This window comes from Populus nigra, chromosome 9, assembly GCF_951802175.1.
Source record: "Populus nigra chromosome 9, ddPopNigr1.1, whole genome shotgun sequence".
Lineage (NCBI taxonomy): Eukaryota > Viridiplantae > Streptophyta > Magnoliopsida > Malpighiales > Salicaceae > Populus > Populus nigra.
In genome coordinates this window covers 11138544-11158048 of record NC_084860.1, presented here as the reverse complement: position 1 = coordinate 11158048, position 19505 = coordinate 11138544, and the positions used below count along the sequence as shown (strand labels likewise).

General features: G+C 34.5%; 3 protein-coding genes across 4 annotated transcripts; 2 read left to right on the top strand and 1 right to left on the bottom strand.

The window, feature by feature from the left end:
- The first annotated feature begins 1902 nt into the window (after positions 1 to 1902).
- Positions 1903 to 2898, top strand: LOC133702749 (kxDL motif-containing protein LO9-177). The gene is made up of 4 exons (XM_062127074.1): positions 1903 to 1932; positions 2001 to 2203; positions 2298 to 2450; positions 2524 to 2898. Exons 1-4 carry the CDS (start codon positions 1903 to 1905, stop codon positions 2621 to 2623), a joined length of 486 nt encoding a protein of 161 aa, XP_061983058.1. The 3' UTR covers positions 2624 to 2898.
- A 7645-nt stretch (positions 2899 to 10543) lies between these two features.
- Positions 10544 to 14236, bottom strand: LOC133703869 (DNA-damage-repair/toleration protein DRT111, chloroplastic-like). The gene is made up of 2 exons (XM_062128584.1): positions 13325 to 14236; positions 10544 to 11220 (listed from the first exon to the last, which is right to left on the bottom strand). Exons 1-2 carry the CDS (start codon positions 14126 to 14128, stop codon positions 10927 to 10929), a joined length of 1098 nt encoding a protein of 365 aa, XP_061984568.1. The 5' UTR covers positions 14129 to 14236; the 3' UTR covers positions 10544 to 10926.
- An 863-nt stretch (positions 14237 to 15099) lies between these two features.
- LOC133702527 (uncharacterized) lies at positions 15100 to 19505 on the top strand. 2 transcript variants are annotated; one of them, XM_062126824.1, is made up of 2 exons: positions 15100 to 15985; positions 19231 to 19505. In XM_062126824.1, exon 1 carries the CDS (start codon positions 15231 to 15233, stop codon positions 15960 to 15962), a length of 732 nt encoding a protein of 243 aa, XP_061982808.1. In that variant the 5' UTR covers positions 15100 to 15230; the 3' UTR covers positions 15963 to 15985; positions 19231 to 19505. The 2 variants fall into 2 exon arrangements, with proteins under 2 accessions (XP_061982808.1, XP_061982807.1); XM_062126823.1 differs by lacking the exon at positions 19231 to 19505 and adding an exon at positions 18643 to 18980.

Here is a 19505-nt window from a genome sequence, read left to right as displayed (position 1 = left end):
ATACTTTTATAAGATTGATGAACCATATATTGCATGCATTCATTAGAAGGTTCATAGTTTTTTTTATTTTGATGATATATTGATTTATAATGAAGAATTAAATGAGTATATAGATCATTTAACACGGGTACATGATGTGCTTAGAAATAAAAGTGTGTATGCTAATCTAATAAAGTGTGACTTTTGCATAGAAAAAATTATTTTTTTGAATATATTGTTAATGTAAAAGGTATTAAGATGGATGAGACTAAGTTTAAAGCTATAAAAGAGTGGCATATACCTAAGATAGTAAGTAAGGTAATAAGTTTTCATAGATTGACTAGTTTTATAGAAGATTTGTGAAAGATTTAAGTATAATAGTTGCTCCATTAACTGAGATTGTAAAGAAGATAATAAGTTTTAAATGTGAAATTGAATAAGAGAAAGCTTTTAATTTGTTAAAATATAAGCTTATTTTGGCTCCATTACTTGTTTTGCCTAACTTTATAAAAACTTTTAAGATTGAATGTGATGCTTCAGGTATAGGTATTGAAAAGGTTTTGAAAATATATCATCAAGTTGTAAACTTGTATCATTATATTTAAAAGCAATATCACCTTTTTGTGCATGATGTTTAATATCTATACACTTCATAAGAGAATGTTAAATGGGGTTCCTAGTCAATTTAATAGCTCTAATGTTGTCACACAAGATAAGAATGTGATGCAAAAATAAATCAAAATATGATAGTTTATTTCATCAAAATTACTTGTGCAAAACATGAACCAACAACAATATTTTAGGCTTTTGTAGTAGAAATAGATACCAAATCTTGTGTCTTGTTAGACTATAAATAAATGATTAATCATGAAATTGACTTATATCACCAATCGACTATGCAACTAGTATAGTTAGCATCAGGATAACTAATAAAATATGCTTTGCGGCATTTAAATGAGACTCTTTGTTGTATGCTTAATAACAAGTACATAAACATGCACCGAGCATAATATCAAGTCTATTAGTAGTTAAATAATATAAACTACCAATCATACCTCTCTATATAGGTAGATACTAACATTCTTACCACTTTCATCTTTATCGAGCTTTACTAAAGTAAACACTGGTGTAGTACATAACTATGAATCATCTAGACCAAATCTTTTGACTACCTTCTTTGTGTATTTGGCTTGATTAAAAAAAAAAATTCTTCTTTTGTTTGCTTATTTGAAGTCCAAGAAAGAAATGAAGTTCTATCATCATACTCAAATTTAAATTTTGTGTGCATATATTTTTTAAATCATTTATATAAAAACTCATTAGTAGCACCAAATAATATATCATTTTCATATATAATTATTTGGTATCAAGAATTGACTAAACCTTTTATACTAAGTTTAGGTACTTGTTTCAATCTAGAAAGTGTTTTTAACCCGTAGACATAATCATGATATAAATGATTTTCAAAAACCAAAGAGTTGTTTAACATAAAATTCTTTCTTAAAAAGTATACATTTTTCAAATCCATTTGATATAACTTGAAATTACAAAAGAAGTATATGCAAGCAACATGAGAACAACTTCCAACCTAACAATGAGTGTATAAGTCTCAGCATATAATCTACATATGTTTCATATAAATTGATAAAAATAAGATTTTTTTTTTTGAAAAAAAAAGAATATAAATATAGATTACTCACTACTTACATTTGTTTTTTAAAATAAGGCTAATCCATTATTTGTATAATGTATGTTCATCAATTCTCTCAAAAAGCCCCAAAATTATCATTTCTATCAATTGAGCACTTGTATTTTTATTTTAATTAATTGAGTACAATTACCAAAATTGCAAAGAACTACCAAACTAGCGATGTGGGAATGGGTGGAGGCGAATGATGTGGATTGTGGGGGCATTTTGACGAAATGATGAAGACGAAGGATGGGGGCAGCAAAGTATTAATGGACCATGAAGTTTTATATTGGGCTTCAAGACCCAGAAAAGGCCCAAAATATATGGTTAGATTAAACGCTGGCAAGTAAGCAAAAAACCGAAGGCCGAAAACAGTCATCAATATTTCCATCTCCATCCGCATCTGCATCACCGGAGGAAGCAGGAAATGGAGGAGGAACCCATCAGAGAAGCTTCAAAAGAGGTCTGTAGAGAGTTCGAAACCCTAATTGATGAGCGAGATCTGGATTCACTCAAGCAAGTGCAGCTTCTCATGTAATTTTCTCTCATTGTGGATTTGTTGAGTTTTTTTTTCTTATTTATATATTTAATGTCTTTGGGCTTATCACTATAAAAAAAACCTGAACAGATTGGGAAGGTTGCAGGACAGCAACGCAGTGCTGTCTCATTTTAATGAATTTTCAGAGAATTGTTTCGCAGAGGTTTCTGCTGATTTTTCAAGAAACACGCGTCTCTTAAAATCTATGAAGTCTGATCTTGATTACGTCTTTCAAAAGCTAAGGTATTCTTTCCATTCCATTCTCATTACATAAACTGAATTAAGTGGTCTGGAATCTAATCCTTCTCCTTTGCAGGAGCATGAAAGCCAAAATTTTGGCAACTTATCCAGATGCTTTTCCAGATGGATCCGCAAAAGAAGTGCTTGACCGGAGACCAGACCTTGAAATGCCTTGATAACCTTACTGTATGCTTTCATATCCTTGTCCATACTCCTCAATGTAGACTGAAAATTGCCCCTGCTAATGTGCCATCCATTATAAGATGTTTGGGATTTTTCGTGTGCCATGTATGAGAAGTTTTTCTTTATTATTAGCTGTGTTTGTACAGAAACGATAAGGAAAATGAAAAGGGCGAGTACGAACATATTATTTTTGTGTAGATCCCCTTCCTTCATGACCGAAAATACTCAAATGGAATCATCAGGTTGCGTAAGCATAGTATTTCCATTATTTTTGTTGTTGTTTTATAAATAACTCTATGCTATGGCAGTGTTTGCTTCCTCTCTTTTTTGTTTCTTTTCCACCATAAGATTCTCTCCCACTTCAACTGAAATGGACTCTGATCCCTATGCTATTTTGTTTCATAATTTCCTCCAGTTGAACCTACTGTAAAAAGCCTCTAGTTCTATCAACGTGGGAGATGATGAATTATTTTTTAGAGCTTGATGAGTTTGGGCTGCCTGGTTTGGTTTCTTCTTCTGATTCATGCTATATTAGTAAATGAAAATCAGAAAATACGTACCAGATTGGCTTACAGATCCTTTTATGGACATTTTTAGAGTGACTGACAAAAGATTAGTAGTGCTAGAGACGAAACTGACCGCTTAATTCTGAGCCTGGATAGGGAATAGGTTTACATGGAAGGAATTCGGTTCGCACTCATCCACAGGTGAATGCATTATATACCTAAATAGATGGAAGGGGTGTGCTTACTCATTGTGGAGCAATTGTTAAAGGCAAATTGGGAATTGGGAATTGATAATAATTGTATAATGTGTGATTTCTGGAAAAAGAAAAAAAACAATTATACAATTTATGGAAGATGGTTACACCTACTATGACGTTGATTGTGGGAGGAACTATGAATTGCGATTTAAGTTTGTTTGGTGTGTGTTCATATCTTCTAAAATCTGTTTTTAAGGGTTGAATGTAACGAACTTATTCAGAGTAAACTGGTTATTGTGAATGGATATGTATATGTAATGAGTGGAAGATGGAAATATCATTCGTCGGTGAGTGGAGCTCGGAACTGTGATCTCAGTTTGCTTGGTGTCTTTTAAAATCAGTCAGCTTCCCTTAGTTGGCATTTGGCAAGGGAAGCTTAGTTGAATGGGATAAGAGAATGGATTGGGACAGTGTTGCTGTCTCTGGCAGACATGGAGTCCATGGTGTCGAGGAAATAATTGAGCCTTTGTGGGGATAAAGCAACCTCAAGCATGAGCCTTTGTGTGATTAGGAGAAACCTCAAAAAATTGTTGTTGGGTTAAACTTCCAACCGCACTTTTAAAATGTGGGATTCAGTTATATATCACAACTTCACAAAAAGCAGCTTACACATGTTTTTGAGATGACTTGAAAACACAATTGTTTCTTCACTGACAACTTTTGAGAAAAGAAAAAAGCATCTATTTAAATTAACTTACCACAATAAAAAAAAACTTTTTAAAAATTAATTTTTTCCAAACCACAAAATGCTATCACAAAAATCAGTCTTTTATGTGTTAAGAGTAAGTCAACGAGAGACTAGCCTGAGGTCGTAGTGTTTCATTAAGTGACCGACATGGATTTTATGGAGGTGGCAGAAATATTTGGGTCTTTATGCCTCAAGCATGATTTTTTATTCATTTTTTTAATAATTATTTTTTACTGTTGACAGGTAATCCGAGCATCTATATAGTTAGTCATCATTTTTTATATCACTCCACATCCAAAATTGAAATATAATGTGGCCATGAATATGTAAATGCTTGATGCATGGACATTTCATTTCCCTCGACAATATGTCAGTTGTGAGATCGATGAGTAAAGGAAAGGGAACAAAAGTGCAGCAGAAGCTTCTAGCCCTCCTCTTGTTTGCGTATCAGGAGGTTGGAATCTGTGGAACCTTCCCAGACATGCCATGAGTGGTGGCGTGTGAAGCCTGGAGGGGTGCACAGTGGCAACTATATATTTCAGACTCCACAGAGTTTGCCGTCTGCGGTTGCATATGCGCCTTGATAAGGCTGTTTCGAGCTAGCCTTTTAGGGTGAGTTTAATTTCCAGGACTCAGGATCACAATTTAACTTGTCGATGAGAATGTTTCTTGTCGATGGGATTTCGAGTGTTGTTTTTAAAGAAGAGAAATAAAGAAAGTGAAGAAGGGAGGAGACAGGATATCTCGAAGGCTTGGGCAGCAAAATGGTTTTTTCTTACCAAAGAATGGCTTTTCAAGATACGTGGCACCCAGCAATATTAGTTTTCCACTGGTTCTAGTGCTTGCGCTCCATCAAAAGTTAATTTTAAAGTAAAAAAATAAAATATGTGAACATGGTTAATTTTTTATTATGAAAATTATGAAAATTTTCTAATGTGATTTGAAAACTTGTTCGGTTTGTTTAATAAAATTAATCGATAATTATATATATTAATAAATATTTTTAAAAAATTATTAACGATAACCAAAGATTAAATGAAAAATGATTATAGATAAAGAAATATGATCTTGCACTATGTTATGCTATTTAATATTTTTATTTAATTATTTATCAATACATTTTAGAAAATTTTAAAATTAGAATTCAATTAAAATGAAATAACTTGCTAGCATGGTTCCTTGTGTTCTTATTAATTTAGCTTGGCCCTGTAATATGGCCTTTTGCATGGGCCTGCATTTCAAGTTTTAATAAAATCATATTGGGGTTAACTTGATATGGTTTGTTCTCCCTTGCAGTCCAAGTATTGACTTAATTGTTTTGTTCAAAACCTGATTTGACTAAAAACAATCTCAAACCACTAATTTTAATTTTTTTTTTAGATGAAGGTGTTTTTTATCGACTCGGGTTAACACGTCAAACCCATCATCTAGGGTTTGATCCAAATTAATTCTAAAATTTAATTAAAACCTTAATTGGACTCATGATTAAATCAAATTGGCCTATTAAAAGTCTAATTAAGACCCCAAACTTAATTTTTATATAAATTCATCCAATAATCATTTGATTTAACATTGAATTTGCATTATCTTTCAATCTTTAGTACAATAGAGTACAATTGGACTTTCAATTTTTTTCAAAATTTCAACTTGGTTCCTCCATGCATTTGAAACCCTTCTCGGCTTGCTTTTGCCAAGTTTTTTTGTAAAGGCAAAAATATATTAAAAAAAGGAATATACAAATAACATGGGACATACACCAAAGAAAAAGAAGGTTTACCTAACTAAGGAAATCCTAACTACCTGGTTTGGGCAAGATCTTCTTGCCCAAACCAGGTATAGGCAAGATCTTCTTCAATAAGATCTCTTTCTTTAAATACTTTTGGCCTGACCTACTTGTTGTATGCTTTAGCCATTCAGCTTTGATATAACTGGTGATGACAGATGATTGTCGGTCTCTTTTCACTAATCAGATTCGACTATTTAAATTTCATTTTTGTCCCCCTTTGACTCTTCTAGTTTAGCATCCATCAAAACCCTTAATGATATAATTTTCACTTCTAAAGGCATCATTGCTTCCATACCGTATACTAGAAAGTAAAAGGTTGCACCTATATAAGTTCTTATTATGGTGTGGTATGCATTAAGTACGTATGGAAGCATGTCATTTCAATCTTTGTAAGTGACCACCATTTTCTGGATGATCATTTTGAGATTTTTATTGGTTGCCTTAACAGTACCATTCATCTTAGATCTGTAGGGAGAAGAATTAAGATACTTAATCTTCCACTTAGTACGAGCTCAGCAATCAACTTCCTATTGACATTCTAAGCGCTACTAATATTGCTTGCACATCGTAATGACAAATCATATATTTTTCAATGAACCTCTCGATTAACTTTTGTGTTATATATATGTAAGATCAAACATCTACCCATTTAGTAAAGTATTTGATGGCAACCAAGATGAATCTGTGCCTATTGTTGGCCTTCAAATCGATTGGTCCTATAACATCCAACCCTCACATATCAAAAGGTTTAATTAGAGGAACCCATCAACCTTTAAGGTACTGGGTTTTGGAAAGGTCGTACTGAAAATGACATTTGAAAGCTTCTTACCCTTAACAATATATTGCATGTTGTTGCCGATAAGAAGAACTTAGTATCTAGCTTATTGTTGAGAAAAAATAATTTTAAGATGGTTTTTTTAAAATCTTAGAATGTATATTGCAAACATCTTAGTTGCACAAGTGAGAATCAATTAAACCTTAAGAACAAAGAAATCATATTTGACAACAACAAAAGTTTCATTACTTTAAAATGCTTTAATAAGTACCCTATTTTGTTCTAATTTAAACATTGATATTTTTTTACTATTAGTACGCATGCTATAGCTTTTAATTAATATCAATTACAAGTTTGATTATATACTTATTATGCATACTAGAATTCTTTTTATTATATTTATGTTGAAAACATATTTTTCATAAGTTATGTTTTTGCATATGTATAGTTTTAAACATGTATAAACTCTAGGCTTTTATTAGACATCTTTTTTTTTTATTATACCTTTTTAATAATAAACTAAATGTCTTTGTTCACTAGTCTAATATATTTACAAACCTTAACTTGCACTTCATTGGTTAGTAGTTATACAATAACTTTATTATTTGTTTTTGAGACTCTTGAATATGGCATAATAGTTTGCATGCACATGCATTTATGGATGTCAATTGAGTAGGTAATACTGATGATCAAAATTTAACTTCTATTCATGTCATTTTTCTTAACCAAATCTTGTCTCTTAGAGTTCTAAAAAAAAAGAAACCCTCTTTTGCTCTTCCACCAAAACAGAATATCAAGTCATTACGTCTACTATAGCTAGGGTCAATTGGGTAATGAATTTTCTTCAAAAGTTATATGTATGTATCCCTCTAACTCTAATCATTTATCATGACAATATGAGGGCTATGCATGTTTATGCAAACCTAATCTTTTATTTTTGTATGAAACATTGACCTCCATTTTGTTCAAGATTAAGTTGCTACACGTTGCCTATGTGTTTCTTATGTTCAGACTTCTAGCCAACTTGTTAATTCTCTTACTAAGTTGTTGCCTTACTTTCACTTTCTTACTCATCGAACTTATTTGAGTGTTTGAGAGTATGTAGCTTCTGTTTTTTTTTTTTATGTATTTTAAAAATACATTTCACTTGGAAAAACATCAAATTGATTATTTTGTTTATGTTTTTCTATAGTTTTGATGTGTTGATGTAAAAACAAATATGAAAATAACATTATGTTAATATATTTTCAAATAAAAAGTACTTTTAAAAAGCAATTGCACTACAATACCAAGCACGCAATAAAAAATAATGTCCTCAATGGCCGGTCAATCTTTGGGGGCATGATATGACTACAACACTAATTGCTCCTTAGCTACAAATATAGAATTAATCCTTTATATATTTTGCAATTAGGATGTAATATTCATATTTTAGTATGTTTATATTTAGTAAATATATAGGATTAATTTTTCTTATTAGTTTCCTTTTCTATTTTTGGTATTTAACTTTGTTTATAACATAGTTATTAAACCCGGACCGGTCTGGCGAGTCGACCTGGGACCGGCCGGCCCGGGGGCTGGACCGGTCCGGGTTCTCAAAAGACCGATCAATGTAATGACCCAATCAAACCCAGTCGACCCGGCAGGTCAACCCATGACCCGGGCGAGACCCGACCAAGACCCAATATTTTTTTTTTCAAATGTAGGATTTGAAACTCATTAGTATATATACTCAATATTCCCAAGAAAAAAATTATGTTTTTTCAATGTAAGATAAAAAACTTTTTGGTTTAAATATTTCATCTTAAAAGGATAACATAGTATCTTTTTAATGTGGGATTTGAAACCCATTAGTATATATATTCTATGTTCACAAGAAAAAAACTTTGTTTTTTCAATGTATGATTGGAAACTCATTAGTATATATATTTTATGTTTCCAAGAAAAAAATTATCTTTTTTCAATGTAGGATTTGAAATACATTAGTATATCTACTCTATATTCACAAGAAAAAAACTATGTATTATCAATGTGAAATTTGAAACTCGTTAGTATATATACTCTATATTCACAATAAAAAAGTTATCTTTTTTCAATATGAGATTTGAAACTTATTAGTATATATACTCTATGTTTATAAGAAAAAAATTATGTTTTTTCAATATGAGATAAGAAACACTTTAACTTAAAAGCTTAACATAATATCTTTTTAATGTGGGATAAAAAACTTTTTAAAATATTCTTTTAAACTTCATTATTTACAATATGTATAGCCTATATTTACATGAATGTTTTCTTAATTTTTTCATATAAAATATTAAAACTTTAATTTTTTTTAATTTTTTCGAGTTGATCCAAGTTGACCCATGAAACCCGTCCGGGTTTAATAACTATGGTTTATAGCCTTGTATTATTCAGAATCAAAATACAACAATCACATTAATTCATATAATCTCTTTACACACACACACACACACACACACACACACACACACACACACACACACACACACACACACACACACACACATTATACATGGTTTTCAATTTTAAAATGTTTTACTTCTCCTCATTTATTGAATTGATTTTTCTATGATGATAAGATGTCATATATACACATACTAATTAGCAACCTCTTTGCCAAGAAAACAATAGTCCCAACCATCTAGGTGGTGGCCTAGTGGTAAGAGCTTGGGACCAAAAGGTTTGCTCCTTCTATGGTTTCAAGTTCGAGCCTTGTGCTTGCTCATATAATGATCACTGGAGGCTTACACGGTCGTTTACTTTAGGGCCCGTGGGATTAGTCAAGATACACGCAAGTTGAACCAGACACCTACATTAAATTAAAAAAAAAAAAACAACAGTCCCTCTTCTCGCTTCTTATGAATTTTTCTTACATGATTGCCAACAAACATGTGTCCCTTTTTAGCTTCTCTTGATAGTTCATGGATTGATGGCATATTTCATCCTTTTATTTTTTACATTTTCTTAATGTGATCCTTTTTTTTTTTAACTTATTTCATCACTTTATACTAGACATTTTCCTACATCCAATTTTCTTTAAAAAAATTTATTTAAAGAATGCCTTCAAAATGTTTTTGCAAAAAATGTAAATTGTAATTTTCTATGACTGCCTGTTATTTCCAATCCTTGAACGTACATCATCGCCGTCTCTTTATTGTCACTTCTCCTTTCTCATTGTCTCGTCCCCTCTCCTTTCTATCTATTAACTACTTCCATGAGATCTGCTTCTCTCTCTCTCTCATCATAAAGTCTTAAGAATGGTGGCTGTTAGTAGGTCTTGACATGCGGGAGATTGTGGTCGGCATCGGGGTTCATCGGAAAGGATGGTGTTAGTTGCTGGGGCACATGAGTTTCTCGAGGATTTTATTGTATGATAGATTTAGGTTATGTAGAAGAAAAATTGAGGCTGTGCAAGTGGTCCGCTCCTTGTACACAATTTTTTTCACAAGCTTTCTGCTATCTTTTATTTTTTTTCACAGTTTATCTTTATTATTTTATTCATCGCTTTATTTTTATATATATAATCTTTTCCAGGTTATATCTTTATAGACTATTTTTCTGTACTGTAAGATCTTTTTCAAAGTAATATAAGATCCAGCCCCGCCCGTGCTTTCCTTGGTTTGCAAATGAAAACTATTTTGTTGTACTGTGCAGTGGAGGCCGATGGGCTTCCGATAAACCGAAAAAACAAACTAGTTTTCTACGCCTGCACACGCAGTCAAGTTTCTGGATTCACCTGAGAAACACAGACGAGCCACAAAAGGTAACGATGTCATTTTGCTTTGGGAACAAACATCATTTGACAATAACACAAATAAGAAAAGTGCACAAGCATGTTAGCTGATTTTCTTCTATTTAAACAACAGAAAAAACGAAGTACGTACAAGATAAAAATGCATTGCGTGAGATCTCCTCGAGTTTCAAGAACTGCCATCATGTTTTATGAGCAGAATGTTGAATGCAATCATGGTCGACTACTATAAAGTACAAGGAATGTAGAAGTTTGTCCTATCAAAGGGAGAATATTTGAACAGAAAAAAAGAAAAAAGAAGAAATAAATTCTCTATGGTTCATTCAACGGTAACAAGTGCATGCAGCTTATAATTATCAATAGAAGCACAGTTTACACTCCACCTAACCCAAAGCTGGAACCTACTTACCATAGCTTAATTCTCACAGTAAACTGGGAATCAAAATAAGAGTCCACCATAACTTTCCTGATGAATGTGAAGGAAACTTGACAAGTTATTCAATCGGCCATCAAAAGCCAGGGATTTCACCAGGCATAGGAGCCAACTCATTCTTGCTGAACCTCTCCTCATCATAGAAGGTCGCTCGAACCACATTACCCCCAAAAAACCGCCCATCAAGATCAATCAATGCTTTTGTTGTTTCTTCTGATCTCTCAAACTGTATGAAAATTCTAACTGCCTCTTCCCGTGGAAAGTTCAGCTCAGTGATCTCGAAGATAAGAACCCGAGTGACTGTTCCATACTTTGCACACTCGGATGCAACCTCATCTTCTAGTTCATCATCTACCTCACCAGGACCCACCTTTCATGAAGAAAATAAGAAAAGAAAAAAAGAACATTCTCAGCAAATTCTCATTTCCGTCTGCAATAACAAACATGGAGCATGGGATAGACACTTTATGTTAAAACCATATAACATATTTTTTAAGGAATAAAATTTGAACTGAAAGAAACCAAATAGCAATCACATTAGAAAATAAATTTCATTTTTGTCACCAAACCAAAATGTTTACGTATCAAAGACATGACAGATGGCACAGCAAAAATTAACACAGAAATTATTTCACCAGCAACTCAGATACTGAAGCAGAGCAACTAAGCCAATAATCATGCAACAGTTTCAGCACTCAGGCTTTGATGGTGAGAAGAGAAAAAAGCATGCTTTTAGAGGCATACAGTTCTCTGTCAAACAAAGCTTCCACCAAAGAATATAATTGATGGCAAAATAGGAGTCAGGATTGCTCAAATCAGAGGGCAGAGAAAAGATTAAACTGGAACCCTTTTGTACCCTATGATTTGGTATTACAAAAGGGGATGCTAAAATGAGTGCCTATAGAAATATTGAGCTAAACCCTTTTGTATATTGTGACTTCCACTGACTTTTGAGTGCTTTGAACATTTCAAGCACAACTAAACCCATCCATCAAGGACAAATACAAGCAAGCAATCTTCAATCATCTGGTTTATATTAACATTACTCTAGATTTTTAAAAGCAATCTTAATAAAGCTTCTGAGAACATTTAAAGGAAACAGAAAACATTAAAGTTTACTTGGGGTGATCTGAATAACCCTAAAAGTAAAGGGATCATATTTCCTTTAGTAACCACTTTTACCCATCCGCTCTTCTCCTGACCGATTGGAGGAAGGGAAGCGAGACTTGACTGTTAAGGACCCAGAGGGGATCGACTGTTAAGGAGAGAGAGGGAAGCACAAGGTTGGTGACCCGGGGGAAAGCAAATGCAGATCTCACGCAAAGTGAAATCTCAAGATTCAGATTGGGTTTGTCTTTGGTGTGGAGTAGATAGGGCTATTCCTTAGCAAGGCTATTCAGTAAAGGCGAGAAGGGATCTATAGCAAGGGCAGCCCGGGTCTACCCAAAGAAAGAGAAAAGTTTGAGCAATGGTGGATATCCATCACTTAAGACTTTAAAATATCAAGTGATTCCAAAAAGAACATGGAGAGTACATTTTGCAGAAACACAGTGGCCAACAGAACAATATATTCAATACCAAATGTTAATCTAAATGCAAGGATTCTCCTCAAACAGAAACTTCATGGCTTCTATCAAAAGCCCAGAGTTCTCTCCTCTGGGCAATAAGGAGAATACTTAACACAGTTACCTAATTCATCTTCGCCGGTGACACTATAGAGCTTTCCTAGGAAAAGTAAAAGATTGATCACCTCACCACCATCACAAATTCAATTTTTTGAGATTATCAGAGACATGATTACAGTGCTAGTAGTAGTGAACATTGCTAATTTTGCTATCAAACCAAATTGCCTCTATCAACTCTTAACACCTCAGCATTTTGCCTTCATAGAAGCAAACTACATTAGGTGCTGTAAAGAATGCACCTGCTTGGGCCTTGACAAAAACACAATAAAAGGAGATGGGGAAAGGCGGACCGAGGATGTTTAACAGATGAAATTACACAGCCCAATGTAATGCTATTGCTCTCTCACACCAGTAAATTTTAAATTATAGAAACAAGCACAGCAAAGCAAGATATGGATGGTAGACCAGGTGGTTACCAGATGAAATTAGAATGTATCAAATCTTCGTGAATCTCAATGCAGAAACAATGAGCAATCTCAGGTAGTGGATATAGCACTACGTAAGTAGTTCTTGTTCACTAGAGGGAAAGTTATAGCACAACGGAATAAATGGAACATGTGAAGAAGGCATTACAAGATACAAAAGAATAAATTACAAACAAAGAACAGAACATAACAATGTCTTGCTGATTCCCATTAGTTTCTTTCATTGTAGTTACATTCATAGTGCAGAAATAACTTGCTATGCATTTCAGATGTCTATGTCAATTATTTTTTAATAACAATAAATTGTAGTCCATTTACCTGATTGCCATTATTTACCAAACAGAAGGAAGGTAGATATGCATACCATATTCCTAAGTAGCAAAACTCGAGTAGGCGTTCCATTGAGATTCACACTCTTCACCTTCTTCTCTGGCTTTGACTCACTGGCATTCACAATAACCCCAGCTCTCCGATCAGTCTTCTTGGCCATCAACGGCGTCGTAATCCCCTGCTCCTGCTTCCCCAATCCTTGCCCTTCCTTCCACCCCATCTTCGCCATCATCCTCTGGGCGGCAGTCATTTGTCCACCAGCACCAACTCCCAACCCAACCGTCTCTGACTTCCCAATACGAAACCCATCCCCATTACTGGGTGGCGACGGACTCCTCGGAACACCACCACCACTCATCGCGGCACGCCTCTTCCACGCTTCCTCCCCGGAAATATTCGTATCCCTCTCCCTGTCTTCCCTCTCCCTACTCTCTCTTTCCTCCTCCTCTTGCCTCCTCCTCTCAATCTCCCTCAACCTCTCTGCTTCCATGGCCTTCCTTTTCTTCTCCCTCCTATAATCGTCATAATCATTCGGCCTCGCGGGATCATACTCCTCAATGACCACCGAATTCACCCCTACCAATGCCGGCTGCGCAGCCACCTCATCGGGTAGGACAGTGACAGGCGGTGCCGGAGAAAGTAAAGTTTTGGAAGGTTTAGGTTTGTTTTGGGATTTTAAAATAGTTTGTGGTGGTGGTGGGGGCATGGGTTTACGAAGAGTAGGTGGAGCCATTAAGGTACTAGTAGACCATACAGTGGAGGTGGTGGTAGTTGGTTTATCTTCCTCCGCCGCCGCGGATGGTGGAGGCAGATCTCCATATAATCCACCACCTAACATTTATTTTTCCTTTTCTTCAAAACCCTAGAAATGAATGTGAGATTTTTTAAAATGTTTTTATGAAGTAAAAAAAGTGAGAAGAAGAAGCGGAAATTTGGTGAAGTCGACGACCTCAATAGTTAAGACGAGCCCGTTTGTTATTAAAAATGTCTTTAAAAAAAATTAATTAATTTTTTATTTTAAATTAATTTTTTTATATCATATATATATATATATATATATATATATATATATATATATTAAAAATAAAAGTGGTGGGTTAAAGGGAAATGTCATAGTTCTTAGAACCGGTCCGGTCCAAGGTCCGAATTCTTGATTTTAATCGGGTCATCGAGTTTTAACTAGATTACCCGGATTAATTTTTAAACAAAAAATTAAAATCACATCGTTTTAATAAAAAAAAAGATAAAAATCAATAGATTGCAACTAGAATTTTTACTGAGTCTTGTCGGGTCACACCGAATTTTTTCTTCCCCTATTTTTTTTTTAATTTGACCCGATTCCAATTCCGAATCAGCTGGAACTCGAATCAACTCACTGCCCGGACCAGATTTTAAAACTATAAAAAATATCATGAAACTTTCTCTTTCCTCGAAATTTTCTAGCCATCTTTTTCTAACCTCTCTTAACATCTAGAAAGTAAAAAACAAAAAAAGTAAAATTTGATATTAAAAAGTTAATTTTTAAAAAATAAAGGTGAAATAATTAAAATTTAAAAGATTAAATTGAAATTTTCTACACAAAATTCAAAATGAGGGATGTTTTGTTGTTTGTGGTAAAAAATGATATTTGTTCTTTCAATTTCTGGTTTTATATTCAGCGTTTTTGCAACATCACCCTTAGGTGACATTTGAAATATTTCATGAAAATTTCAATTTGTTTTTATTTAAAATTAATTTTTGTTATACAACACTCCCACTCTTTAATGGCATAAAATATAAATGTGTCGAGGCTAATTGATTTGATTAATAAACAGGGCTAAGGTTTTATCGGCGCATGGCAGACCCAGCCCACTCCTCCTCCTAAAACCCTACCACTCCATTTGTTTCCTCCCATTTTCATTCTATTGCAGAAGCACACACCTACTAAAAAAAAAACAAAAATGCTTAGAATCACAAGAACTCAACAACCACTCCAGTCCCTAACCCACCAATTCCTCCAACGTTGTTCTGTAAGTGGAACGTCGAAAGGAAAAGGCAAAGATGGGGTAGCGAAGAAGCGCTCTAAAGTAACAACGAACAAGAACAAAAAATCAGGCTCTCAAGATCCTTCTAGATCATTTTCGCGTCAAGACTCTGAGAGGAACCGTCTTTATGACCAATGCATCAACGCACCAGCCCCAGTTCGTTACTTAAAGCCCAAAGACCGTGCCCGTGAAGCAGAAAGAGAAAAATTGGGACTTCTAAGCAAAGACAGGATTCGCGAAAAGGAGATTTTAAAGAAAGGTGGAAGGCAAGCTATGGGTGTTCCTGATGAGCCCATGATTATTGGGACTCCTGGTTTAGATTTGATTTCTTTAGGTTTGGTTGATGTCGATAAGATACCAAAATATGAGTTGACTGAGGAGGATGGGATGAAACTGGCCAAGGAGTACAGTAGGGTGTTGATGAGAAAGCATAGGGCCAGACAGGCTGCTTTGACTAATTGCTTGAAGTGTAAGAACGAGGCTATTGAGGCTTTACCGGAGAATTTGAAGAAGGCCGCCTTGATACCGGATCTAACGCCTTTTCCTGCGAGTAGTTTCATGGCTACTTTGACTCCACCCATTGAAGGGTATAGTGAGAAAATTAATGAGGCAGCGAAGAAGAGTGCTGGGATGCAAAAGATTAGATAGACAGATGGATGTGATTCATTAAGGTATGTGTTTTTTTAATCAGGTTTTGAATTTGGCATTGGTTGTTGGATTCTGGATCTTTATTTACATTATTGTTTGAAATTTTAGAATTATGGTTGATTCCTTCATTGATGTCATCCTCCCTGCTGTTCGCTAATAAATTTCTTTTTATTTCTTTGTTTGTACCACCATTAATAGACCCAGTGGAGGTCACTTATACTGGAATGAAACCAATTATGTGGTTACAAAACCAGAACAAAGCCTTTAAGAAAGACCCATTTTTGAATTGCTGTCTTGAATACCAGTTGATTGATGTGTTCTTCCTCCATAGAAGCAAGGCTTTTTTTTTCCTTCTTATTATAACAACTACTAGAGGGTGTACCGCATAGGCGGGCCTGTGTTATTAATATCTGGGTTTGTTTAGGGGAACTTTTAATTTGGGAGGGAAAGGTAATAAGCTTTGTGGCACTTCAAATTTGGTTGCTTCTGAGCTGGCATGTGTCATATGGTGATTTTCTCGGTTAGTATAAGCTATTAAGTATTAAACTTGCTGTTACCAAGCATTGTGTCTCATCCTTCTGCAGCTTGATTTCTCATAAAGAGTCTACTGATCTAGCAAAGAGCTGAAGATCATAATGGTGGAAATGCTTGGATTTTCGAAACCTTTGCAGAAACCACCCTTGTAGCCAAATTTCTTCCAAAGTTTTTGTTTTCTATCATGCTGCATTCATTATTGGAATTGTGACTGTTTGACTTTACTGCGTTGCTAGGAAAGTGATGTAGTTGAACAGTAAAGTAACAAAGTAGCAGGATAGTGCGAGAAGTTTGTGACATTTACTCAATCTGAGATAGCTTTTTGGAAAATAAAACATCATAATCTGATTGATATTGATACTGGTGGTCTTCAGGGTTTTTCTTCATACATTAACCTGTCCAAACTCCACATTTAGGCTTTAGCTGGGATTTCCCTAGTTATTTAACCAGTAATGATTTTTACATTTGACTTCTGTGCTTTAGTTTCACATATGATGGCATAATTAGTCTTGAACAACTCTGTTGAGAACTTGATTATACACTTTCTGAGAAATGTCTTCAATTGCTAAGAGAAAAAAAAATATTCCCCCTTTCGGTGTTGAGGTGGTAAGGAATAAGGATATCAGGATATCAGCTGAAGGGAAACTTTTTGTATCAGATTACCTTCAGAACAGTTATATATTTTTTTTGTTATACAGACAGAAAATGAAGGATATAGCCTTTTGGATTTAACTAATTTGAGCTGGGTTGTAAATTTTTGCTTGAAATAATATATTTGAGAGTGAACTTCATAACTAGGAAATAATTTTCAATTCATTCACCTTGTTGTATAACCTAACTTATTTGTACATATGTGGTTTAGTTGTATTCATGATGGCATAACTAGTTTTAATTAGCTCTGTTCCGAGCTTTGCAGTACTCTTTCTGAGAAGACTTATATTGTTGAGCTAAATGTAGAAAAAAAACCCCCTTTTGGTGTAGAGTTGGAATGGATAGCTGCTGGAGGGAAAACATTTGTTGATTAGCTTAAGAGCAGTTATAAATTTTTATTGTGTGGACTGTGACTGCAACATTTATGACCTGCTGGAGATAACTAATCTGAGCTAGGCTGTAGATTTTGGCTTCCATATTTGAGAGTGAACTTCATCACTAGGTAATATGATTTAAGTGATTTCTTTAGCTATATATAATTTCTACATTTGAGTTCTGTTTTTTAGTTTTACTAGAGAACTTAAATGCACCGGATTTAATGCCTTTTCCATTTGAGAGGTTTATGGCTGCATTGACTCCTGATTGAAGGGTATATTGAGAAAGTGGTGGCAAAAAAAAGAGCTGAAAGAGAGGATAGATGGATTTTATTGGTTTGCATTTGATTTTCCTGATAGAGAGGATAGTGGGGAGAAGTTCCCCTCTGATTGACCCTTATTGGGATCATATCATTAGCTGAAGAGCGAGTATAGATTTTGATATCTTCAGATTGCAATTGGAGGATGTCAACTTTTGGACTAACTAATTTGAGCGGAGCAATAAACTTTTGCTCAAATAATAGACACTTCACTTGAAAAGTAGAATGAATAAACAGAATAAAGAACTCAGCATCATTGGATGATGATTCTCTCTAGCTGTTAGCCCATAAGTTCTATTGTGTTCTTTTAATTTAGGTTAAAACACTTGATTTTAAGTTTTAAATAGTTAACACACTGGAGCTTGAGCCGCAAGCTTCACATGCAATTGATGATTTGTGACTGGTCAAACTGTCATTGTTATCAAATGATTGAATTCTAACCTGAAACCATGTTATGATTACTGCCCTGGGTGGGGGTGTGGAGAGGTTACTGAAAGGTGAGGGAGAAAAGGACAGGTTGGAACAATGAGTTTCTTTCTGCAGCAGCGCCTGTTGTTTGGTTATGAATTATGATATCATGTGATGACTTCTAGGCTTTCTATTTTGGTATGCTTTGCTCTCCTTTGTTAGAACCTGCCGAAGTCTTTTTGCTGTGAACGGTACACCTGTTATATCAAGCCTTTACTTTCTTAATACCTGTTCTTTTCTGTGTTAATAATATATAAAAGGTTCACTGTTCATCCTCAAGGTACTAAGTGCTATTTACCTGATTTACATCTTATGGGATTGTTTTATGAGCAGGTGGGGCTGTCTAGCAAGAAACAGAGTGATTTCTATGAACCATGTTAGAAACAGAAACCTTATTTTGTGGTCTCATGAAAACATTGAAGCACTGAAGACTGATGCAATGATTAGGTTGAATCTAGAACTGCTTTTGGTGTTTCAGTAATTTTCAACTTCATACAGTTGACATTTTGTCTTCTTTTTGACTTTCTGCCTTGATTCTGGCTTGAATTTGAGTTAATCAATTTAAATGTAAAATGTAATTGTATGTTAAACTTTGGTCCGGGCTCACTTGTTCGGATATTGGTGAAGTTTGTGGTTCTCCTCGTCAATAAATGTTATTTCAGCTCGCCTTAGATCAGTTAGCTTAATGGGGTGAATCTTTATTGTATTTACGTTTTGTTAGCTTAAAGCCTTAAACATTGTAATGCACCGGCAAGAAATGCTCTATGCTTTCGAAGGAGGAGTGTAGTATGAACCGACATTTTATGGAAGAAGACGAGGAGATCACACAAATCCAATTATCTTCCTACTTGAGGCAAAGTTATTTAGTTTTTGAAGACATTTTCAATTCCTTTTGTTAACCTGATCTGTTTATTGTTACAGAGGAAATCTGATGAGCACATGCTAAACTATCTGATGTAGTGCAGAGATGAGAAGGATAACAGTGAAGAGAAAAGGAGAAGGTGATGGAGGAGGAGGAGAAGAGAGAGGATTAGAGGAGAGAAAATTGGAGAACATTACATTTAATCTGTCATCCAAAACTGTTTGACAATAAAATATAATAACTTGAAAACTAATAACACGAAAATTACTAATAATACGAAAGTAGGAACTCCATCACCCCTCCCTTTGGCTGCAATGAACCGCGTTCAAGAGTG